The 27,202-nt window shown below is 37.2% G+C and overlaps 1 protein-coding gene across 5 annotated transcripts in view; it reads right to left on the bottom strand.

Moving 5' to 3' along the window:
* triob (trio Rho guanine nucleotide exchange factor b) overlaps nt 1-27,202 on the bottom strand; it is a 206,255-nt gene that overhangs the window by 22,339 nt on the left and 156,714 nt on the right. For 3 of the 5 annotated variants that reach the window (XM_082150220.1, XM_082150218.1, XM_082150216.1), the window contains exons 19-36: nt 25,674-25,823; nt 25,471-25,585; nt 25,190-25,305; nt 21,888-22,010; nt 20,920-21,114; nt 20,654-20,769; nt 20,334-20,400; nt 18,593-18,702; nt 18,427-18,496; nt 17,391-17,480; nt 16,708-16,800; nt 15,801-15,912; nt 15,484-15,674; nt 14,882-14,983; nt 13,862-14,001; nt 13,551-13,653; nt 10,537-10,780; nt 596-879 (exon numbers count right to left, since the gene is read on the bottom strand). In XM_082150220.1, the coding sequence (XP_082006346.1) occupies nt 596-879; nt 10,537-10,780; nt 13,551-13,653; nt 13,862-14,001; nt 14,882-14,983; nt 15,484-15,674; nt 15,801-15,912; nt 16,708-16,800; nt 17,391-17,480; nt 18,427-18,496; nt 18,593-18,702; nt 20,334-20,400; nt 20,654-20,769; nt 20,920-21,114; nt 21,888-22,010; nt 25,190-25,305; nt 25,471-25,585; nt 25,674-25,823 (2,421 nt within the window). The remainder of the gene's footprint in view (nt 1-595; nt 880-10,536; nt 10,781-13,550; nt 13,654-13,861; nt 14,002-14,881; nt 14,984-15,483; nt 15,675-15,800; nt 15,913-16,707; nt 16,801-17,390; nt 17,481-18,426; nt 18,497-18,592; nt 18,703-20,333; nt 20,401-20,653; nt 20,770-20,919; nt 21,115-21,887; nt 22,011-25,189; nt 25,306-25,470; nt 25,586-25,673; nt 25,824-27,202) is intronic. The other 2 variants (XM_082150217.1, XM_082150219.1) reach the window with 1 other exon arrangement.

Here is a 27,202-nt window from a genome sequence, read left to right as displayed (position 1 = left end):
TTGAAAGTCTCTTATGCTTACCAAGCCTGCATTTATTTGATCAAAAATACAGTGGAATTTCATTACAATTTACTATTTTATTGTATTTTAAAATGTGATGGCAAAGCAAAACATTTTAGCAGCCATTACTCCAGTCTTCAGTCACATGACCCTTAAAAATAATTTGAACATGCTGATTTGGTGCTTGATTAACATTTCTTATAATTATCACAATGCTGCGTGCTTAATGTTTATTTTTGTGGAAATCCTAATACTTTTTCACAAAAAAATATTAAAAATATATTTGAAATATTTTTGTAACAATATCAAATGTACTGTAACTTTTGAATAATCCTTGCTGAATAAAAGTATTAATGTCTTAAAAAATAATAAAAATAATATATATATATATATATATATATATATATATATATATATATATATTTATTGCCGACCCCAAACTTTCGAATGATACACATGAATGCATGCAACAATTATATAATACATTGATACACAATTCAATGCAGATTTTTTGTTTAACTGATTCGCTCATCAAGCTAATACACCTGACAAAAGTCATAGGTTTGTGTGTTCTATTGGTTTTCTGGTCACCAACCTCCTCTATGGTCTCATCTTGTGGTGTGGCGGCACTGTCATCTGAGTCTTTCTGTGAGCCAGGGTCTGCGTTCTTGCGAACATCTCGACTCTTCTTGTGCTTGTGTGCAAGTTTCTTTACGTGGCCGTCTGCTTTGCCACTGCTGAGTCGTCTGACGGGACTGGTCAGCCACTTGCGCAGAGTATTTCCGGGCCGTCTGGGTCCAGGAGAGCTCTGCAAATGACCCGGCTGCAGCGTGGCACTGCCCGAAAGTCCTCCTTCATTACTGGACACTGAGAGCGTGTCTTTAAAGAGAGAGAAGAAGAGAGAGAGAGAGAGAGAGAGAGAGAGAGAGAGAGAGAGAGAGAGAGAGAGAGAGAGAGAGAGAGAGAGTGGTGTTTACATTTGTTGCTGGGTCTAGTCAGTTTTGGTTTAACTAAACTGCTGAAATTTTTTTGATCACAACTAACATGAGTTTATAGCTGTGTAGTCATAAAATAATGAACCTATAATGTTATGAAAAAACAAGAATTCAACAACAGCATGTTATACCATATTATTAAGTGCTATTAAAGGGATAGTTCACTTTGAAATAAATTTTTGGTATGTTTTAGCTTACCTCAAGGACATCCAAGATGTAGGTGTCTTTTTTTCCGCAGTAGTTTAAATTTTTATATTTTTAGGTCAAACCGTTCTTGTCTGTCAGTCATAATGCAGGTCTATGGTCACGGTCTCAAAACACATCCACAGAGTCCAAATTAAAACAATTCCCCGTCGTCCAAATTAAACAATTCCCCATCGTAAGTACACATTGATGGCCTAAGACACGAAACGAGCGGTTTGTGTGAGAAAACGAACAGTATTTATATCGTTTTTACCACTTATACGCAGCCATGTCGAAGTGATCTGATCTGACGTGTACGCAGACTGGTGCATAGACATATACACACTAGATGTCGCCTTGTCTACGGCAGTTCATTGAACGAATGTCTTTAAGGCGACATCTAGTGTATATATCTATGCACCAGTCTGCGTACACGTCAGATCAGATCACTTCGACATGGCTGCGTATAAGTGGTAAAAACGATATAAATACTGTTCGTTTTCTCACACAAACCGCTCGTTTCGTGTCTTAGGCCATCAATGTGTACTTACGATGGGGAATTGTTTAATTTGGACGACGGGGAATTGTTTTAATTTGGACTCTGTGGATGTGTTTTGAGACCGTGACCATAGACCTGCATTATGACTGACAGACAAGAACGGTTTGACCTAAAAATATAAAAATTGAAACTACTGCGGAAAAAAAGACACCTACATCTTGGATGCCCTTGAGGTAAGCTAAAACATACCAAAAATTAATTTCAAAGTGAACTATCCCTTTAATAACACAAGTATGCAAGTATGCTCTTAAATTGTTTACATTTGCAGCACACGTATGCATGGGCAAAAATATTTGGATACTTTTGGACACTTTTGCATTTTAATTGTGACTTTGGTCACAAATAAAATGTCTAAATGACATAATTAAATCAAGTGCCATCACCAAAACAAATGATGGCCTTTTCTCAAAATTAACTTATTTTTGCATGGCAAGGATATTCTAAGTAGAAGTCTGATATAATCTCTAAAAAAAAAAAAAAAAAAAAAAAAAAAAAAAAAAAGTAAATCAAAACAAGTTATGTTTCCAAATGTTTTATCAATAGGCTACATCATAGATGCTTTTAGAATTTAAAACCTAACTTTCTTTTTGTGAAATTTAGCTTGAAAAAGCATGCTTTCTGTATTTATTTATTTATTTTAAATAAATGCCATTTATTTTGCTGTATAACACAAAGACATTTGAATATTTTGATATGTGGTTTCAATTGTCTAAATATTTTTGGGGCCATTGTACATAGTAATTTCTCACACCAGAATTACTGCAATGTCATTGTACCACAGTTTACTGTATTATAACTATAATAACTACAGATATCTAACAAACAAATATAATTAATACACTTAATAACTAAAATGATATCAAGTATATTTTATCAGTTGGTAATTATTCTGGGGTTTATTGAGAGGTTTAAGAGTGTGAGTGTTTGTTTGTTTTTTACCACAAGGTGATACAAATCATAGCTCTACTTTTCACTTCCGAGGGGTTTCTGTTTTCAGCCCTCTTCAAAAGTGAAACTGCAGAACCCTCTTAAAAGACCTTGTTCTGCTCCTCAGAGAGTATCCTTACATAAAGCTTGCATAAGATATTCTTTTCAAGTCTATTGATGTGAAGAAACACATTCAAGGCCTCTGATGAACGGTCTTCAGGGGAGGAGTGGAAAAATCAAGAGCTGATAAATACATCTTTTATTGACTGTCACTATAAAAATGCATGTGCAGTCTATAACTTCCAAATGACTCGGGATGAATAACGACACTATTTCCTTCTGTAGAGCTGCTTATAGCTGAACTGAACTTGTTTCATTACTGATGAACTTCACACAGTTACTGAACTGAATCAACACTGAACTGACTTTGTAGAGCTGCTTTTTAGCACTTTGTAGCACTTTAGTTTTACATTTGATGAAATTTGCATCATTTACTATGTTCCTGTTTATTGCTGTGAATCTGCTTTGAAACAATCTGTACTGTATAAAGTGCTATTTAAATAAAGACGACCTAACTTGACTCTCATATGTTGTATATATGAAATCTCAGGTGTCAGTAGTTTGTCCCCTCATTGCGGTCAGTATATTATAGCTGAGCCTAGTCTGACCCCTCTGTCATAGTTCGCACTCTGTGTATTTATACACACACACACACACACACACACACACACACACACACACACACACACACACACACACACACACACACACACACACACACACACACACACACACACACACACACACACACACACACACACACACACACACACACACACACACAGCCACACCCGGTAAACAAAGTCCAAAATCTTTCAATTCTGAGTGATGAACACTTCTATATCAGCAATGAGTACTTCTTCCCTGAAATCATATTGCTATTGATGTCGGCATATGAATCATTGTGAACCAATTAATTGTAATGTCTTGTTCACTGATTCACAAAGGTTTTGAATAAACAGCTGTGACTAAGCTTATGGCCAATAACTGTCCAATTAGATGAGAACCGTCTGACTGACATGTAAAGTGACCAATCACAGTTAGTTCTTTGTTTTTTGCACCGGTTTTTGGGCGGGTTTATCTAAAACAATATCTGAGTAACAGACAGATGTGGACAATTTAGCGAGTGTGTGTTTGTTACCGTCTTAATTTATAATCTTCACAGCAGGATATAAACCTTAAATAAGTCAGTTTAACACAGACATGTTGGTTTTTACAAAGGCAACAACAACTTTTCTGAAAAATTCTTCTGACTGGAAAAAGATGTGACTACTTGTACATAACAGCTGTCAATATCACAGTGAATAAGAGGATCAGATGAAGATGAATTCAAAACTTAAAGTATTTAATTAAACAAACTCAGATAATCCACAAGTAACGTAACAGCGTTTGATACACAAACAATAACCGCCAATCAAGGCAGAGAAACGAGGAACTTAAATACATATACTGATAACGAACTAAAAGACTAACAGGTGTGATGATCAGATGAATTGCAATACTATCTAATAATGGTGGGAAACAAAGACAACAGGAAATAATGAGAAGCAAACTAAAAGTCTATGACAACAGCATAATTGAATACAATTTTCCTATATGATGTTCCTAGATATATCAGTTGTGGATTGTGGTGTGTTTTTCCTGTTCTGTTATTCATTCCTCCTGAACTGTGTCGTTAAATTCACACCTGAACAATCCGAGCCTTCAGTGCCACAGAAATGAGCCCTGTGCCGCCTGTAAAGGACACAACCAGTCTCCTCATAGGAAACTTACAGTGATTTGTACATTATTCAAAAATATAAATCATATATAAACATTGAACACTGAAATCTTAAAGAAAACTTCTTGAAAAACTATTTTTAAAGAAACATTCCGTCCCAACTGAGGTGACATTCATTAATTAGGAATGACTGAGGTGTGACAAATTGATGCTTTCTCATACTTTGAGCCTTTCACTTCATAGACTGATGGGTAATATTTAGAAATATCTAGTCTGTTTCTCTGAGAGCCTCTTGTGTCCGGATAAATAAAAAAAGACTCGCTCAAAAACACATGCACAGGTTCCACAATGTTTTGCTGCATATGCCTGACAATCTTTATTAAAGAGATAGATAATGAAAATTCTGTCATCATTTATTCACCCTCAAGCTGTTCCAAACCTGTATGAATGTCTTTCTTCTGCTAAACAAACACAAAACATACTATGGGTCCCATCAACTGTTTGGTTACCCATATTCTTTTCTGAGTTTAGTAAAAGAAAGAAATTCATACAGGTTTGGAACAACTTGATGGTGTGTAAATGATGACACAATTTTCATTTTTGGGTGAACTGTTCAAGCAGAGCAATTTTCATTATCTATCCCTTTAATAAAGAACTGTTCAAGCAGAGCAAACACCAACATACTGTAACATCTAAATCAAACAGCCTATAAACAAAAGCCAAATATAAGCACCATCATGAATTTCTATTCCTATGATATTCGGGCCAATGACAAATGACAGTGTCCAAGATTTTTTTTAAAAGAAGGAAAAATCAAGTTTAAAATCATTATTGAAACCATGTTGGTTTCATATGGTTTAAAACAGAAACAAAAACGTCTATACTATTTTCATGAAAAGTTCAATTTTGAATGCAATCATTAAGTAAAAAGTAATAACCCATTGAATACATTTGAGCATATACATCGTGGCAATTATCCCGATAAAGACCCGAGGTATGCATTTAAGAGTTCATTTAATTTGACAAAAATCTTGAATTATTCAGTCATAAAAATGATAAAATCATAAAAGTCACAAAAAAGGTCAAATAAAAAGTATTATTGTTGTTGACACCAAGTTATTTTACTTGCATAGTCAAACCATGACTTAGATTTTTCAAATAATAATTTTGTAAAATTAAGATTTTATGATAAACTACTCAATTTTTCTTTTTGAGAATGTCATTCTTTTAATTATTTAATAATAACTTTTCTCATTATGAAAACAGGACAGTTTGATCACTCAGATATTTTTTGAAATTATGCCTCCAAAAATGTCAAAATTAATTTCAAGTCAAAAAATTTAAACATCATAGAAGAGTTTTCCCACCATTCATTTATTGCATTTTAATGCAAAAAAAGTACTGCCATGTCATTGACCTATTTACTTTGGATCTGCAATCATACAAGCAGACAACTTTTAAAAGCTGATCGGACCCTCTAAATCAACTGTGTAAACGGTGTAAAATTTCCACTGAAGTGACATTGTCTCCAAACTAAGTAGAAGAATATGTGAATTAATTAACTAATGTGAATTAATATGAAGAACATTCTATAGATACAGGAACATCTATATAGAAGACTTCTATAAAAGAGAAAGTCCAGCTAAATAAATCAACGACTAAGCTTTGTCCTTATCAGATGCTGAGTAATACATTATTGACCAATAAATTCACTATAAATCACATCTAATTTGAATTTAATAAAAACAAACAAAAATAAAAAGGACTATTTCTTCATGTAGTTTCTGTACCAATCACCTATTGTGATCCTTAAAATAAACCTGTATATCAACATACCCTACGCTTAACTTATTAAATCAGTTCTTCAATAACTTCTTTAATAAACAACCTGCATTATATTAAGCCTTGTTACGATGACTGCATTCAGTTCTGACAGCGTTGTTGTCCTGTGAGGAACGTACCCAAATCCAGCAGCCAATACTTGCAGTTCTCTGAGCGTCCTGAAGCTGAACCCATGTGACAGAGTGACCTGACTGATAAAAATGAGTGTATTCCATGTGCCATACCCAAGAGGTGATCTGAACAGAGGAGGACACCTACACTAACTCCTCTAAACTGAAAGGATTTTTACCACATAATGCTGAGAAGAGAGTGATGGACTATGAAAGAAAGGGAGGGAGAGAGAGAGAGAGAGAGAGAGAGAGAGAGAGAGAGAGAGAGAGAGAGAGAGAGAGAGAGAGAGAGAGAGAGAGAGAGAGAGAGAGAGGGAGAGAGAGAGGAGAGGGGGATGGAGAAAGAGGGAGGTTTGGTGTTCCATGCACAGCTGTGACTAAGTTATGCTCAGAATGAGAGAGAGGGAGGAAGGGAAAACCGGATGAGAAGACTCAAAGAGAGGAAAGAGGTGTAACCTGCAATCCTTTAATATGAAAGACGTGATCCCAAAAGAGTCAGCCTTTCAAGCCTTCTCAAAATGAGACTCTTTCAGCTTTTTTTTTTACTCATTTTCTAATAGGGGGAATCTCGATCATAATGTAGTTACAAAAAGACAGAAACAAAATTTCATATATATATATTTGACTTTTGATATGTGCCTCTAAAAAGGTTTTGTGATATTCACTCAATTAGATTACTAAAATCTCAACAAAAAACCTTTTGATAATAACGGTTGCAGCTATTTTAGAGTCTTTTATGTGAGGATTCCTGAAATGTCAAGTGGATGATGGCATTCTGCAAAACAACATCAGTCAAGTGTTGACCTGTTCGAACATTTTAAGCATATTGGGAGCACAGTAATAATACATCCCAGAAGTAAATGACAGTTTGAAAGCATACAGTATGGCTGACAATATCAGGTCACAGCATGAAAATGAAGTAAACTATACAAACAACTGCCTCTATATCACCTACACAAATGTCTGCCACTCTTACAGGCTGCACCAGAGCGGGAGGCTACAAAGATCTCCCTGTTTAAGCGTCTTTGGCCGCTTAACAGTAGCTGGTCTGTGGCCAGTCAAACTGCTTCCTTTGGCACACACACACACACACACACACACACACACACACACACACACACACACACACACACACACACACACACACACACACACACACACACACACACACACACACACACACACACACACACACACACACACACACACACACACACACACACACGGAGATCCGTAACTGTTTATGCCAGAACTAATCAAAATTCTGCTGAGGATTCTGCTCTGGTCTCATATTATAAAAGTTGGATTTTTTTTTGCCTCTCTGGACACGTTGCATCACACCGGCTGCCTTAAAATATACCTTGAACGTTTCAGCTAACGAAATAGTCAGGGCAGCAATTTGAAGAGGTAGAATACACTGGTCATCATGAGTTATGACGGTTCCTATTTCGCATTCTATAAATACTAATTGTCCTTGCTGTAAGAGAACCGGCTGTTTGACATTTCCCATGACCTCTTCAAAAGAAAAGGTACTTGCCTACTTGTAATGATGTCATAAAAATGGACTTAAAAGATGACACAGGTATGAGACTTATAATGTAGTTACAAAAATAGAAATGAAGTGCATGTAACCAATATGACAGTTATAATATGTTAAAGTTTTTCATTAGCTATCTCCTTGACATTCATTGTTGGTCATCGATAGATAGATAGATAGATAGATAGATAGAAGCAGCATCTAACTACATCAAGAGTTAAAAATAAGTCAGTTCCAGTAACTTCCCAGAATTCTCCAAACTGAACACCACACCCTGCACACACTAATGATCTTCTCTCAGATGCAGTCCAGTCATCCTTGTGTGGGTGACCTCAAAAATCTGTGCCTGGTGACCCTCTTGGTTTTACCACATGCTCTTCCTTTGTAGTCGTTTTCTTTGTCACAAATCATTTTCCATTCAGAGTTTTCAAAAGCAGTGACTAACCACCATGAATTTCATTTTACATGTCTTTGATCATGATGAACTTACAAACTGCAGCTGATGTACTTACTATAGCTGAATCCTTAAATCCTTAAATTCCAATTAACAATAAGATTGCTCCAAAATTAATTTATGCCGACTCATCATAAATGTTTTCATATGCAAAACTTTATTTCAAACTGTAATGTTGTGAAATATTATTAAAATGTAAAATAAATTTCTATTTTGATATATTTAAAAAATGTAATTGTTTAAAATTTTCAGCAGCCAGTTTTCAGTGTCACATGATCCTACAGAAATCATGCTGAATTGGTGCCCCCAAAAATTCTTCTTATTATCAATGTTTAAAGCAGTTGTGCTGCTAATCTTTTTGTGGAATCTATGATGAAAAGAAAGATTTATTTAGAAACAGAAACAGCATTTATTTGAAATGTATTTTTTTTTTGTAATATTATAAATGCCCTTACTGTCACTTTTGATCAAATTAATGTGTCTTTGCTGTATTAAAGTATTAGTTTCTTTAAAAAACAACTTTTGAAAGGTAGTCCATGTATTATTGTTTACAAAATGGCTGCTTTTAAAGGCATGATCAAAATCACAAGATCACATTAACTGTCTTGTGTACATGGATACGGTCCTAGCAGGGAAATCCTTCAGCCTGGCAACCCTGTTCATCACCTGACACACACAACCCATCACCATGGTTACTGCAAGCACAACACACTTCAACCCTAATAAGAAAGAGCAAAGCTGGACTGCAATTAAAATTTGATTTGGGTTCGGGGTGAATCGAGAGCAGACACTCACACACCTGTACAGCTTTGATCCATCTCTCCTGAGGGAAAACACACAATATCTAAGCACCTACATTAGGATAATCAGAGGTAATTGTGGTACGTTATATTTAAATGTTAATCTTGCACACAGATAGAAATCTGTATGCATTATGATTTAAAATACAATTTTGTATAAATCACTGATATACAATTAATCTATAAGGTAAATTGGATTTTTTTTTTAAATCTATGTATCCTTTCATTCTACCAAACAGATCGGTAAAACAAAACTGAGATTCCTAATCGAGTCAAAGGTGATTACCTAACAACTCTTACACAAAAGACCAGCTGGATGCGTGTGCTGATGTGTCTTCAAGTAATCCCTCAAGCATTTACACAGAAGCCGTTCCCATGACTGGAGAGGAACACCAAACACTATCCCAGAGTTGCCACAAATTCAAAACACTGACAAATCCAAGTAGTGCAGCCTCTGTGAAGTGTAAACCTAAATTGACCTTCACCTAAACCCCATTATAAATCCTGATGCCATCCTGATCTGACCCCATATCTATGCAGGTGTGTGTTTCCCAAAAGCAAGTCCTAAAAGCAAGTAAGTCAACTACAGCTTGTAAGCATGTAAGCAAGTTCCGGTGTTACCAACATAGCTCAATGTTTCAGTTTTGCAAAAACCATAGTTCCAACAAACATTTGCAAACTTACGAGGTTAGAACTACAGCTCTCGACTTGTGGTTAGAAGCAAAGTTTCTTGTGATTATAACATGTGTACTGAAATAGATCATGCTCTTGTACACAAGTATATGTTACATAAAGTATATACTGTAGATTGAAACGTATAAATATATATATATATATATATATATATATATATATGGGAACCTGTACGTATGATGTAAGAGGGAACTCAAAATAAATCAAACATCAAATAAAGCCAAATGACATGAAACAAAAATAGTGCAGTTGTGACTAGTTCAATTCTTTGAAGATGCATCATACTATGATAGTTAAAGGGATAGTTCACCCAAAAATTTGTCATTACTTACCCTCATGTTGTTCCAGACCTGTATGAGTTTCTTTTTTCTGAAGAACACAAAAGAAGATATTTTGAAGAACGTTGGTAACTAGACAATTGACGGTAGCCTACAGTCAAATGTCTGGTTATCAAGATTCATTAACATATCTTCTTTTCTGATCAACAGAAGAAAGAAACTCATACAGGTCTGGAACAACATGAGGTTGAGTAAATGATACTATCCCTTTAGGCAGCAAGCTTTGGCCAGCATGAACATCCAAAAAACCCAAACACATTTACAGTCCAATCAAATCTAACCTAACCCAATCTGCAGAAAACAGGAAAGCCATCTTACCTTTATGATTGAAAATTCCCTCCATCTCCATACTGCTGCGGGAATGTGCGATGCAAAGCATGGAACTGGGAACCAGGCCCTCCTGGGCAGGTGAGCGGTCAGTGGTGCGAACCAGACACCAGTCGGGCTTGTCCTGGGGCCGTTCTAACAGCTCCACTGTCTGACCTCTACGCACAGTCAACTCCGATCCGTTACTTGCCATGAAATCGTGGATGACCACCGTCAACTCTGAGCCACCGGACAACTGTGGAGGAAAGAATAAGTGTCACAATAAATTTAAAAAATCTCTGATAAAGAAACAAAAGTGACCTAACTAAGAAAATAGCCAAGTCTAAAGTCAGAACGAACGTACCCACTGGTAATGTGGCATCGCCAATGAGCTCAAAAGGTGAGCCACTGATCCTGAACCTTTACACGCCATGTTTCTACCAAAACAACACCTCCTAGTAAGTCCCTATGCCTCAAACATCACACAGGATGACGTTTTGAGTCGAAAACCCCTAACTCCGACAATGCCATATCCTTCAATCTGGAAGACGGAATGACTTTGCCTTCCTTTTTTCTGATCAAAATGAACCTGGTCTACAGTTCATCTACAGCTCAAGCATTCAGGACTCCAGTGAGGTAAAGTGGCAGGCGTTTGAAGGCTGCTGACACATCCTCGCATTGCCACGGAGATGGAATCAGTCTGAAGGAGTGACGCCTGGCAGGAGGAAGGGAGAGGAGGCAGAGACGGACACAATGTGCCAAGATTTAAAGGAGCAGGAGGCAAATTAATGCTTATTAGAAGTGACGTGCAGGAACTCGTACGCTTCTGGGAGCCTCACCTTTTCACCTCGCCACGAACTGAGAGGGCTCTGTGTGCGTTAAGACGGTTAAAACAGTGAGCCTTTGTGAGGGGTTGTCAGGGTACATGAGTCAATTTGGTGACAGCGAGACTCTTTACGTGTCACAGAGACAGGGAAGAGACCGACATGGAAATGGAGATAAAGATGGTGCATCCAAGTGTGTTTTGATTCAAGACAGTATCAGCATGTAACGTGTGTTCTTGTAGGAGACTCGCAATACATATCAGTGACAAAAACATGCACATGTGTGAGGGCGAGTGAGAGGAGAGCTCTGACTGTGAGTGGGAAGATGAGCGTCTGTGCTGCTAAATCCAAAGCAACCAAAGCAACGTTCCCCATTGAGGAACCTTCATTACGTCTGTTGATAATCAGGTTAAAGGAATGTTGGAACCACTGGATGCTACTGTGTCCGAACTTCTTGTATGGTTGATTCTTCAATTAGGAGAAATTTTCTGTTCCCTAAAAGGTTTTTATATAAAAAGTGCTTTTACTTAAATGTTTTACACTTAAGAAGTTTAAAAATGATGTTTTCAGTTAATTTAGTATTCATGCAACACTATTTATGAAACTATTGCCTTCTGTTGAACTGCTTATACAGAAGCTGAATTGGACTTGTTTCATAATTTATCAACCTTGCAACAATAGCACAGCTATTGAACTGAATTGAAACAACACAGATCTAACTTCAGCGGAATAATGTCAGTAGAGCTGCTTTGAAGTCAAAATTGAATTGGAGTCATGTCATAACTGATTAATTTTTTAACATTAAAACTTATTTTCCTGTTTAATAATGTAAAGCTGCTTTGAAACAATATGTATTGTATAAAGCGCTATAGAAATAAATGACTTGACAAACAAACATTCCCCAATAATGCTGTCATTACCACCATGCCACACATTTAACATTTAAAAAAAAAAAGATTACATTTGCTTATCATGGGCATGGGACTGCATGCATAGTGACAGAAATGTAATTCATTCTAAGATGTTTACATAAGGATCATGAAAAACTTTATTACTGTAAGATTATATCACAGATTATAATTTGAGAATCTACATAACAATCCAACATTTAAATTACCTAATTAAAAATCCACACCAGCTCACATCATCATTTTAACATAAGAAACACCCATATGTGGCCATTGTCACTAAAATCTAATTCCTGGAATAAACTATTGTTTGCAATGTTTAACTATTTTATTTTACACAAGCCAGTGTGGTGCAGCCTGTTGTCTAAGATAGCCTTGCCAGTCAGAGATTAATGTTTTTATTTTATTTATAATTTTTTTTATACATTTTATAGAATTTCCAGCAGCTCAGTATTATCTCTGAAGAGGAGCATAAATTCAGGAGAACAAAAACAAGATTATGTTCTTTAAATCTTTGGATCAGATCAAGATGTAGCAATAAAAAACCTTTAACAGAATGTTCATCCAGCAAAAGATGAAGCTTGAAAATGGACATAGTGTTCCACAAGCACTCAGAAATGAATTAAAGAGCTAGTTTACCCAAAAAGGGTAAACTCACCCTCACGTTGTTTCAAACTCAAGACTTCCATTCATCTTCAGAACACAGTTGAAGACAATTTTAATATTCTCTTATTATTTTTGTCCATCCATTCTAAGTCCATGCAACCAAGAATCCCACACTACTTCAACATATGATCACTTTATAATGAACAATTTAATTTAATGTATTATTCACATAAACACTGATAAACCCACATACATAGAGCTCATCAAATATGGTAAACCCAATTTTACAATGTCTTTTACCACTTTTTTCGTGAAAATTTGGGTTGCATAGACTTTCAGTCTCATTAGTATGGAACGACATGAGGGTGAGTAAATTTTAATTTTTGGGTGAACTACCCCTTTAAGAACTTGATTTTAGACTTGATTTAAAAGTGATTATAAGCTTCATTACAATGGTCTTTGAATGTGATGCAACAAAAAAGGTCTTTGAACCACATCAGCAAGTTTAAGTTGGTAAAACCCATCAAATCTGTTTTTTAGGGTGAGGCTAAAACATTCAGTACAGACATTAAACCATTTTCCTTGTCTGAAAACTCTACAGGTCTAAACATGCCACCAAAACACCAGAGCTGAACAGCAGGTATAGCATGGCACTTTCAGACTAAGGTCAACAGATTGTCACACTCACCTTGTCGCTATCCAGTGTGTTCTGGGAGGTGCGGGAGGCGATGGAGATGGTGTCTGGTTGACTGCTTGCATCACCCTGACTGTCTAGGTCCTCTACATCCCTGCTATTCAATATGATAGACATCAGTTAAATAGACATCAGTTAAAAGTGCCAATTTACCAAAGAAAAGCTTTTCCACCCTGGTTTGACAGCCACTGTCAAAGACAACATACTGATATGCATAAAATGAGTTTCTTCCGCTGGAGCTTATTCTAAGTTCCAGAGATCCATACTCTTATCAGGCTATGGATTGATGTGATTGGTTGACATACCGTTTGCCCTTGTGTTTGGTTGCAGTGGCTTTGGGAATGTGAATTGGCTCCTTGAGTGCCCCCCGTAAATGGATGGTACGCTCCTGGATAACTTCACGTACATGTTTGATCCAATCCTGTTTGTTTTCAATACAGGAAGCCTGGGGGGGGTGCATTGAATACAACCAAACATCAACAAACCTCTCTTTACACAACAGACATACATAGCTATTATAATTGTCAAAGCAGGCAATCAGAGTTGAAATGACGTCAAACCCTTTAATTCGTTCTAATCTTTTATCAAAATATAATAACTTGCTCTGCTTCTAAATGTTCTTTCGTTTTAGATTACAAATCTTATTTTTCAACTCATCGCCTTCAACCACCTGTCAATAAAACTCAATCACGATTCAATTTGTTCTCAAAGGATAAAATCAATTCCCATCCATCCTACATTTCACTTGGGAATACGTCAGATTACGCAAGTAAAATAAGATGGGAGCAATGTTGAGTGATTTCAGTTGCAAACCAGGCTAAAAGTGTGAACATGAGCATCCATGTGTGTATCTACATGTGAGAACACATGGAGTGACACATGATTCATTCCATGATTCAATGATGTCTGCAGAGATGAAGGTCAACCATTCAGAGACACAAGTTACATAAGGGATTACTTAAAGTACTTAAAAGTCTAACAACATGATTTTATACAATGGCATGACTCAAGCCAGAACTATAATACATGAACATTCAAAACTTGAAAACATATCCACTTATCCAATCTATTTCAAGGACCCTAGGATGAGTGATACTCTTTATTTTATAACAAAGACTATTGGAAAGTTCCATTTGATTTGAGATAAGGGACAACTTTTTCAATAATGAAACATGGTTATATGCTGAGCAAGTTGGTAATGGCTGGATGTGAATAAACTTCATAAGCAAAGAAAACATTTATTAGAAGCCAAAAATTAGTGATAGTTCTGCTGAAACAACTGAAAACATCTTTGATGAAGTATCAATTTGGAATGCAAATCATACCTTTAGGACAATTTTGTTGTCTGAGGTAGGTGTCCGTCCAACCCAGAGTGCAAATTTACATGGATCTCCTTCCACATGTTCAGTAACTCCTAGTTCTGAGGTCTAGGCAGAGCAACAAATAAAAAAAAAAATTAAGTATGGCCATCATTAATCTGTAATCAGGCAAGCATTTTTTGTTAAAGTCTCCCTGTGGTGAAAATCCAGCTTTTAATGTTGTTTATATGTCTATGTGGTGTTTTAATATGCTTTAAGACAAACCATGTGCAAATTCATAAGTCAACACCATTGCTGAGTATTTTCTCTTTAAAACTGCAGTGAACCAAAGACAGTCTCAAAAACGCAGTTTGAAATCGCTGGTGTTTCTGACGTCACAAACTACCTTGTAACCAATCACGTCAACAAGTGGATCTCTGAGCTGGTGTGAGTGAGTGGAGGCGGGTCTAATTTGCATATTCATAGAACCGCGTATACTAAATGAGGCAAGGGTGTAGAGTTACATCCAAGCTATTTTAAGGCATAAAGAATTGTTATAAATTATTATTAAAGGATAAAATTATTGACTACAGGGGGACTTACCCCTGTAGTCAAAAGAAAACACATACCATAAGCTTGCTCTTGTAGAGGTACTTGCTTCTGCCGTTGGAGTCTTTGACGTCCTTGCTGAAGATGAGGGACATCTCAAAGAGGAAGAGGTGCCGCTCTCTGCCTTTACGGATCAGAGTCTTTGGATCCCAAACCTGGAATGATTCTTGCAGAATCAACTCACCCTGAGACTCAATGTTCTCATCAAAACCTGAAAGGACAAGAGGCAGAGTAAGAGACAGTGATGAGAGAGAGTGGTTGAACAATGATATATGGTTCAAATGATGGTTTGGGTTTGGTTTAACAAGCTGTGTGTGTGTATGTGTGTGTTACTCACCATCCAGCATGCTGAGATGCATGGCATCATTCGCTCTCTTAGGCACACTGAGCATGACCTCCAGACCATCTTTAATTTCTCCTTTACCTTCCTCACAGCATGTCAATAGTTCCTATGTACAAACATAACAATTGTACTTGTACATTTGAAGATAAACATTAAAGAGTTTGTGCTTTAATGTGGATTTTGTAAGAAGACATTATTGTTAACATGGGGTGGAGCATCCCTTTCTTTTCTTTTTTAAATATATTTACTGAATAAGTAAACCCTGTTGAAAAACCATGTTGAATTCCATGCTGGCCCAGGCTGGTTAGTGCTGATATACTGCTGGTCTAGCTGGTGGACCAGCATAGTCATGCTGTTCTAAAGCAAAACGGAGCTGGTGAAGCTGGTTCACTAGCATGGTCTTGTGGGGTTGAGTGTGTGCAAGCCAGATGTCTGTCTGCAAGCAGTGTTTTGGGACAAGCATTGTTTTTGCTTGTATACTTCTATATTTAACACATTAATGAAGTAAAGGAAAAAGAATATAAGATTAAAACATGATTAATTGTAATATGTGATTATAACTTTGTCATTTATTTTGTTCCATCTGTTAAAAGTATGGCTAACATTTTTGTTTCGCTTTATTTTGATGGTCCTTTTAACACATTCTATTGACTATAAGTAACATTGCACCTATATGTCTACTAACTCTCATTAGAGTTTTAGTAGAGTATTAGTAGACTGGTAGGTTTAGGGTTAGAATAAGTTGACAATTACTTGCAAAGTTACTTATAGTCAGTAGAGTGTCTGCTGGGGAGCATCACAAAGAGTTTGGTTTAAGTCTGTGCTCAACTTCTTTGCTTTATTTGTGTAGAAACTGTATTTCATCTTTGCTGAGATTGTTTCAATTATAGTAGAAACACACTTTTAGCAGCAGCTGATACTTGGTGATCCTCTGAACCGGTTTAATAAGGTATGATGAGATGGAATTGGCCAGCCTGTGCCTTTGTTGGATTTCCTGCACACATACAAACACAAAAAGACTTTTAATTAAAACGACAAACATCTTTCACACACATCCTAAAAGCTTGCTGGAAAACAATCATGATGAAACCATTTATCTTTAGCCTTTTTATTCTTATATAGCTTCTTGATAGCAATTTTGCAAAAGCAGAGCTCAAGGTTAAAACCATTCATCAGAGTGAAAGAAGAGTCCGTCTGTTCTGATTGCCAGGCAACAGTTTAACAGTTAGGCATCACTAACCCCCCCTCCCCCAAACACACAGGACACACACCCTCTCTCTAAGACCTCCACCTACCAGCTCAAGAAGACCTGCTCAACAGACCACAGAAACCTTACACGCACACACTCAAATACATATTATTGGAGACACACGATAATACTACGGCAAATACACAATGTCACATACATATTCATATAAACACCCACATTCTCTGTGAAATACGCACAAAAAGTGTTGTATAATCTGAATAAATAAACCAAACTTCCTTGATTCAAGTGTATAAAAGGGATACTTACACAGAATCATATGCCCTTTAATAATGCTTATGTAAAGAATTATATGATTAGTTTTGCTTAGTACTCACATCAAAATAGGCCCCTGCGTGTTCCAGAATCAGCTGAGTGGAGTCAGGCTTGTTCTTACAGTAATTCACGTACATCTGAAACTTATCCGCCTGAAAAAAAACAAAAAACAACAGCTAATCATTTAAACATATAAAACCGCATTTTTTAAAACATTTTGAACCCAAATATGTTCTATTTTTTCCCATTTATAATAAGTGGAGTCTCTTTTAAAATGATAACTATTATCAGAACGTTTTAAATAAATGCTGATTCAAGAGACACTTCAAGAGATTAGTGAAATAAATATTTGTGTGAAACAATTAGCTGTGATAGTTTAAAAAATGTGATCAATAATTGCTTATATTGATGAGAACCTGTTCTTTTCCCTTACTGTACCACTAAGGGAATCAGTTACAATCAGTTACAGTTACAATAGTCCATGAACTGCTTTTAACAGTTACAGATATGGGTAGCACTTTGTTTTACAGTACTGAGTGAGTTTAAATATCAGCAAGATTTGTATTTAATAATTTAATATTTGCATTTATTTAAGCAAATACAGTTAATATATATTAATATATATTATTCCTGTGATGGCAAAGGGCAAAGCTGATTTTCAGCATCATTACTCCAGCTTTCAGTGTCACATGATCCTTCAGAAATCATTCTAATATGCTGATTTGGTGCTCAAGCAAAAAGTGTTTACTACAAATGTAATGCATCCTTTCTAAATGAAAGTATTAATTTCTTTAAAAGCAATCTACTGACCCTAATCTTTTGAAAGGTAGTGAATGTAGTATGTACTTAGTATAATAACTAGGTACTAACCCTGAACACTAAACCAAAACTTAACCAATTTTAAGTAAAAAAAGTTGCCTTACTGTACTGTATATTACTCCGTAATTATTCTTTGTATGTAAACTGTAAGTGTATGTGCTGTAAAATACAGTGCAATCCAGATATGTGTTCTAATAATCTGATTTAATGTCAACATAATGTTACACTAGTGTAGTGCACTTCTTGATCAGATAATCTCTAGCACACTGACATACTCACCCATGTGACGAAACAGTGACCCACATCCTCTGGAAGCTGCTCATATTTTTCCAATTCTTTAAGGAAAATGCTGAGGAAAGGACAAAGAAGGGCATAGGGAAATGGTAAGTAAAGAAATATCCCAATTCAATAATTCTGAGAACTGCAGTTCATTAGGTTCACTGACTTGTGATGGAACTCTAATAGGTCTTGCATGTTGCCGAAGATGATGTGCTCTTTGTTGACAATCCCTGGGGGAATCTCTTCCACACCACTGCTCATCTCCCATAGATAAGTCTGAAACACACACACACACACACACACACACACACACACACACACACACACACACACACACACACACACACACACACACACACACACACACACACACACACACACACACACACACACACACACACACACACACACACACACACATTTAGAATTCTTTCCAACAATGTGATAAACTAATGCTATCAAAACAATGAAAGACACCTTCCATAATCTTTTCTTTATAGGAATAGTTGGCTCTGATATTAATAAAAAAAAAATGTTTTTACCTGCACAGCCTTAATTATGTCAACAGAAAATAAAAGTAATTTCTGAAGTGGAGAACATTCTCCCAGTATAATAATTGTCATCAAATTGACTTTAATTTGACGAAAATTATTATGGAAACAACATTGATTGTGCTTTTGCCTTCAAAATAATGTGTCCCAAAAAAATAATAAAGCAAGCCATTTATTAAGAAAAAAAAAAAATCAATTTTGAGCATGTTTTTACAGTTTTGCAATTTATTTTAAAGGGTTAGTTCACCCAAATATTTTGTCATTAATTACTCACGCTCATGTCGTTCTAAACCCCCGGAACACAAACTCATCTTTTTAATGAAATCTGAGAGCTTCATTGACTGCCTAAGCAACTGCCACTTTTAAGCACCAGAAAGGTAGTAAAGACATCATTAAAGTAATCCATGTGACCCAAGTGGTTTAACTCAGTTTTATGAAGCGACACGAGTGCTTTGTTCACGCATGCTTCATGGAGCTTTCATGAAAGCGTTCTCGTGAACGCACTCATGTTGCTTCATAAAACTGAGGTTAAACCATTGGAGTCACATGGATTACTTTTATGATGTCTTTGTCTTTCTAGGGTTTGAAAGCTGTAGTTGCATAGGCAGTCAATGGAGGGACAGAAAGCTCTCAGATGATGGGACAGCTCTCAGACAACATGAGGGTGAGTAATTAATGACAAAATCTATTTTTTGGGGTGAACTAACCCTTTAAAATGACTGTCAAGTCTTGTGACATATACATGTATTAATCAGAATTCTGGGTCATAAACACAATATAATCCAAAACATACACAGTAACTGAATATTAACGTAATAAAAGTAATTCTGGGTGCTACAATAGAACAAGAAGAAATTAAAGGAACATAAAATATACATAAATCAATATACAGATGGGTTAAAGCACCCTTGAACATGAACTTCAGTTTTTGCTTTTGCATGTTGCTGTCCTCGACGTGAATGAGAATAAATGAGCTGATTAAATTACTGTGCACAATTACTAAAATGCATCATAACAAATGAATCAATGACAGTCTTTCCCAGAAAATAATAGAGGAAAAACAATGCACATGTATTATTTTCAGGAATATGATTACATGTCTATTCCAAAGCGCATGAATATTCCCATTTGGATTAAAAATGATGCATATAAACATGGTCAGTGTTTTAATTACACTCAATCTTTTTATGAGATCAAACAGTAGCTATTCTTGGAGAAACTGGATTGTTTTTGGGCTGAACTGCAGTGAATACATTTATAGCACATGGCTTTTGTGATCTGTCCAAAGTGGACATTGGTGTACCACACCCTCAAAATGTTGGTCCGTAAGGAGCAGATCGTGACAAAAACACTTACATCCATACACTCCCGCAGGTCTCTCACATATGTCTTCTCGGTCTGAATGAGCTCCGCCATTATAAACCTGAAAAAGGGCAATGCAACAGAGACCTATTGTCAACATTTATTTGAAAGCACAATGCATCTGGGAGGGGTTTCAATCTGGTATAAAACCATCAATAATGAAAACATTTAGTTGTTTATTTTAGTATGAATATTCAAGGGTGTTTCCTCACAAAACAAAATAACTAAAGTTGGACTTTCTTCAAATGAAGCGTTCTCTTTTAGCACTTCCTGCCATTGGCTTGTTATCATTTAATCAGGTTTAAAAGACGTACTCTTTTCTCCGGGCTGATTTGCGTTTCTCTTCATTGAGTTCATGGTTGACGTCTCTGAGTTTGACCTCTGCTCCAGGAGCACTGGCTGGGATGATGTCCAACTGCAGATCTTTACTCTGAAACCCCGAAAGAAATGTTTTAATGGTCAGAAATCACCGTTCTTTCATAGATTAACATGGTTAATGACTCTTACAGCAAAGATATTGTTCATCCACACTCCAGCCATTCAGGCCACATCAACACACTCACTCTCACAGCCCTCTCACCGCTTTGTTGGAGTCAGTGGACAGGCCGAGAGCTTTCTCCAGGCAGGAACGGTACTTGTCCATGCGAAGGGAAAAGTCACGGTAGCGTTTGTCCACCGAGGCGACCCATTTCTGAATCTCGCTCGCATGGGCGTGGCCTTTCTCACAGAAACCATCAGCCAGCTGGATCAACAACTTTACCCGCTCTTTGGTTTGCTGAAGAGAGAGAGAGGGAGAGAGAGAGAGAGAGAGAGAGAGAGAGAGAGAGAGAGAGAGAGAGAGAGAGAGAGAGAGAGAGAGAGAATAATGCAACAAAGTTTCTTTCCAGAAGAAAATAGCGTCATAGTCCAGCTTAAGTAAGCTTAGTGATTGTTCATTTTTGTTGTAAAAAGTTATTAATTTAGTTCATTAACATATATAGCCGCTCTGGAGAAAACCGTGATGTCATCGTTCAGCTCAGTTCAGTTCTCATATAATGGTGTCAATGGAGGCAGATCCATAATATTGTTGAATATTAAATTAAATATCCCCAATCAGAGTGTAAACATCATCTGGGAGGTGTATTGTGGGTTGATAAACCTGTAACATGCTAAGAATCACAGAATGAACTTTGGATGAAGTTGTAGGAATAGTTCACCCAAAATGAAAATGTTGTCATCTTTTACTCACCTGTATTATCTAGAGTTTTTTTTTGTTTGATTTTAAAGCCACCATGAAATAAAAATGGACAAATTATTATAATTTTTTTAATGTAATATTGCAATATTTATTATAATGATTTATCCATTACCCTCTTAATCTTTAATCAAAATAGCTTCCCCTCCCTCTGGCAGCGACATCTCTTCCCTTCTCTGATGATGTTTACTTGCACGAGTGCGGGACGACCTGTCACTCGCATGAGATTGACCAATAGCAAACCACAACGATCCCAACAATAGGAAAGCAAACTGCCCTTATACACCATCTTATCTTAAATATTTGAGACATACCTTGGCTGTAATCTGGAATTCCTCATGTTCTTTCAGCAGTTCCTGTGTGTGGTGTATAGTGGAGCCTGTAGAGGTGTGTGTGGAAAGGTAAAACTCTCCTGTATCATGGATCCACTCCAAAGCCTACAGAAAAGAGTCAAAATGACAAGTCAAACAAGATGTGAATATGTGCATGTGTGTTTGTGCAACAGTGTTTTTCTAATCTTGTGGGAGCAGTTTTTGAAAATGGCTTCAAAAGAATACCAATAAAGGGACAAAACAAGTTGTCTTCAAGTTGTATTTCAGGGTTAGGTTTAGTTCATATAACTTATAATTAGGTTTTTATTAACAATAGATGTCAAAGGGAAGTCCGGGCAGACACAGAAAATAAGCCAGTGTATAGACCCGTGCATGTGTGTATGTTATACTCCCATTTGTCCACAAGAGGGAGTGAGATCTTTAAAAGTGCTCTTGCTCATTTTGAAACACATATTTTTAAAAGTAACCAATTTCAGAATAGGTTTGATTGTTTGGGTTGCATTGTGTGCAACCTCAAAGTAATACTAATATTCATAGAAAAACGATTACTACAGCAGAAAACTGTGTGGTCAAACTAAAGTCCTTCCTAAATGCTTAAATGTGAAACGAAGAGAGAAACTCCATCCAGTACCACAGACTTCCAGAAACCCTACACTGTAATTATGCAACTTGATACCATTTCAGTTATTTTCTAGACAGAAAGTTTTTGAAGGTTGTGATACATGACAGTTGACTACTGTCAAGTTTATATAGCAGTCAGTCACGCAAACCACTGAACACTTGACCTGACATGCTTCTGTTATTTGAGACTCCAGAAATACTTGTTGTGGTCTGCGGCAGCTTCTAGTCAATTCTGTATGACATAAAATAATTTGGGTTGAACTGAAACTGATTTTCTTGAGAATGAATTTATGTCTGTGGAATGCTAGTGTCAGCCTCAGATTACATTTATGATGCATAAAAGCTTTTCAGAATTACAAGCTTTACTTTGTTTGGCTGAATTTGTGCAAGATTCTGAAGTCAGGGTGCAAGGGTTTGAGACATTTAACTGAAAAAATACATTTAAGCATGTTGCAGACACTAACAGTATGGTGCATTAAAAATAAACATCATAATGCCTGGTTCCTGGAAATTGAACCCATGACCTTAGTGTCTAGCATCATACTTTCCCAGTATGTCAGACCATTTTACTTTCAGAAGAACTTAAATGCAACATTATAAATGATATGTGGGTGGATTACATCTGTCTATGTATATATGTATGAGTTTATATTTTTTTTTATTGAAGAAATCTGTTTAAGTACCTGCCAAGCAGAGGTTATGCTACAAATGATCATTGTCTGTCACTTTTATGGACTAGGATTGGACTAGGATTTATTGTAAAATATTGCAATTGTAATTTAGCTTTTGAAAAGGTAACACTAATAACTACTACTAAAAATTATAACAACAAAATATATATAAAAAAAATTAGATAAAAAGTCAAAATGGACATAATTGACATAAGTCGATGTTACGACATAAAAAGTCATGAGATAAAGTCGAAATAATGAGATACTAAATCATAATTTTGATAAAACTATATAAAAAAATAACAATAATACAGTAAATAGCAATATCCTGTAAACTATTCCTTTTTCCTTTTCCCCTGTTTTTGGGACGGCATGACAACAGTACATTACTATTAATAGATCTTAAAGGGATAGTTCACTTTGAAATACATTTTTGGTATGTTTTAGCTTACCTCAAGGGCATCCAAGATGTAGGTGTCGAGCGGTTTGTGTGAGAAAACAAACAGTATTTATATCGTTTTTACCACTTATACGCAGCCATGTCGAAGTGATCTGATCTGACGTGTACGCAGACTGGTGCATAGATATATACACACTAGATGTCGCCTTGTCTACGGCAGTTCATTGGAACGAATGTCTTTAAGGCGACATCTAGTGTATATATCTATGCACCAGTCTGCGTACACGTCAGATCAGATCACTTCGACATGGCTGCGTATAAGTGGTAAAAACGATATAAATACTGTTCGTTTTCTCACACAAACCGCTCGTTTCGTGTCTTAGGCCATCAATGTGTACTTACGATGGGGAATTGTTTAATTTGGACGACGAGGAATTGTTTTAATTTGGACTCTGTGCTTGTGTTTTGAGATCATGACCATAGACCTGCATTATATGACTGACAGACAAGAACGGTTTGACCTAAAAATATCAAAATTGAAACTACTGCGGAAAAAAAGACACCTACATCTTGGATGCCCTTGAGGTAAGCTAAAACATACCAAAAATTAATTTCAAAGTGAACTATCCCTTTAATTTTGATTAGTTGCCCAAATTAATGGTTAGCATCAGCCTTAGTAAGGAAATCTTTCTTTTCCTTTTCATTTGTTCTTCTTTATTTTCTGTAAAGCAATACTTATACATAAATTCAGAAATTGCATTTTTCACTTTATTTTTCTTTATATCTGTACAAGCAAGAGAGTGTTGTGACATTGACAGGCACTTCAAACTTCTTCAAACTCATGCCGGGTTTAGACTACACGATAACAGCCAATTTTGGCACAATCCGTTTGACGTAGAGTGTAGTGGACATCAGGACGCTACAATCGATCGTTTTATCTCGTATAGTGTGTGTGATAGTGGATGACAACTGACGCAGACATTTCAGGACATAACAAAATACATAGTACCTTACTTCAACAACAAAAAAGAACAAGATGTGACATTGACCAATAGGAGCACAGAAGCACTTCCATATATAGCTTCAAACATGGCGAAACGAAAGAGAGAAACAATGGTATTGGTGCTATTATGCAATGGAGGCAATATTCATGGATATATTACCTAAAGTTCTCCTTGGAGGATTATACAGTTTTCTCCATGCATTCCAGGAATGTGTCCACTCACTGTCAGGTTTTCTTTCTAATTTTAAGCTTTACTGGTGACACGACAGCCAGTAGAAAACACGCCGCATCGGTAGCCATTGTTTGTTTACGCTCTTATTTCTGGAAGTCAGTCACTAGTTCTACTTCTCAATGACATCAGGCACGTGTTAAAGACAGCACACGATGATTGGTTGAAAGCAACGTGTAGTCTTGTCTGTCCACGACACAAGAATTGTCAGAATCACATAATCTGAATTGTCGTATAGTCTGAGCCCTGTCCACCTATAGTCCACCTCCTCACAAACCGGCCCTCTCTGTCTGAGTTGGTGGGTGTTGTGGTACTTGACCACAGTTTGGACAGACTCTTCTAGATTAGACTGGTACTGACCTGTTTGGTGCTGCGTTCAAACACAACATACTGCTGACACTGGTCAAGCCTCCTCTTCCTCATGGTCCAGAAGTGCAGAACCCGGTTCTCCCGCTGCAGCAACTCATTTAGGATGTCTGTAGGACACAAGGACAGAATCAGAAAGACAGAACATACCTGAACCCTGGATTCATGACAATAAATCATGCTAATTAAAAAGCAAATAATGGTTCACTTCAGTCCTAATTGTGGCTTAACATTTGACCCTTTAAACCAATCACAAAACAAGGATGTAGTCTTACTCTTGACTTGTTGTTCAGGGGCTTTGACATGTGCGAGCATTCCCGGCATGTTCACGCTGTTTCTGTGCAAGTACTTGAGGAAGACATCAGCGTTGCGTCTGGCTAGTGTGCATGCCTTCAGAGAGAGAGAAAAAATAGTCAGTCAAATTTTTTATCAGAACGTTAGCTGAGAACCTGAGTGCATGTGTGTATGGGCTCGGTACCTTGAGAAAGGCCTCTTTCTGCTCCAGGTGTTTACTGATCATGGGAGTCACGTGATCAGACTCCGAGTTTGGTCCCAGTTTATCAGTCCCTCCACACCAGTCTTCCTCTCGTTTGTATTCTTGCTCCAAACTTTCCAGCACACTACACACCTGTAGAACACACACATGTAGGTAAAAATAGACAGTATTATTCGGATATTTAAATGCAAAATCACATTTCCGCCACATAAGAAAAAAAAAATTTGATTTGGCAAATCATGATTATGACATAAACAAACATTATGAGATAAAAAGTGGAAATTATACATTACTAAATCATAATTATGAGATAAAAACAAACTTTGTCATAATTTTTACTTTTTATCTTATAATTATAACATAATTTTGATTTATATCATAATTATACATTTTAAATTTATAAAACATGTCTTAATTATAACACAGTATGTCTTAATGTTAGATTTTGATTGCATAATTATGAAAGTATTTCACAATTTAACATTTTATGTAATTTACATGATTTACATTACTTCACTACAAGCAGGTTCTCTTACGAGAGGTCTCTCGTACTGCGTAAGATATCTTACGCTAGGTGAAAATCCTTTTCCGCGAGATATTGAAGCCAAAAATTATCCTTAATTTTGTAATAATGCAAAACGCGTTGCAGCAGCAATGCAGACATAGGCGAGACAGCTCGCGCGCCTATTGGCTGCTCTGCGGCAACTGCAGCAGCCTATCGAGCGAGGCCTGGCGTGACGCCAGACCCAATCAGGGCACTTCGCGCCCGCTGCGTCACGTCCCGCCGAAATGGGCGTGGTCTAGGCCTATAAATATCGCTCGCAGGCAGCTATTATCTGATTTTTCATCCTTCAAGCGAAGCACACGCATCGCTGGAGCTGGATTAGAAGCCGCGCCGTCGAGAGAGAGCACCTTCAGCGGGACGAGTCACTGAAGTCGCTGGCCGCGCCGCCTTCCTGCCTTCCTGCTGCGCTTTCCGGCGCTTATATCCTTCTCTTTTATTTGCACTGTATTTCTGTGTGTGTGTGTCGCCGCCGCGACACACATTTCTAAAAGAGCTAGCGTCTTTTTAAAGATGCCTTCCTGCGGCTCGTGCAGAGCCACACTCAGCGACGGGGACCGCCACGTGATCTGCGTTTCCTGCCTGGGTGAGGAACATGCAGCTCTCGCGCTCGCTGACGGCGGATGCCCTCACTGCGAGCTGATGGCAATGGCGACTCTGAGGACTCGCCTAGCCGTCTTCACCGAGACTGCTCCCCCGCCCGCCGCGGCGTCGCGCCGTAAAAAGCGCCGTGCCCAGCGGGCCCCGGAACCCTCCCTCAGCCGCCAAAGCTCGCCGGTTCGCCCGCTTGCTTCCCCGGCTTCTTCTGTTTCGCTTCCTGACGGACAGCGGCCGCCGTCTGCCGCCGCTTCCGTTGATATCGCGGATGAGGAAGCCCTGCTGGGAGAGGATGATTCCTGCTCTATCCTGGCGTCAGGCAGTGAGGATTGGGCGGGCTCTGAGGACCCCG

This window comes from Leuciscus leuciscus, assembly GCF_965113295.1.
Source record: "Leuciscus leuciscus genome assembly, chromosome: 20".
NCBI classification, from domain to species: domain Eukaryota; kingdom Metazoa; phylum Chordata; class Actinopteri; order Cypriniformes; family Leuciscidae; genus Leuciscus; species Leuciscus leuciscus.
Note: the sequence above shows the minus strand (reverse complement) of the source record. Positions and strands in the feature narration are given on the sequence as shown.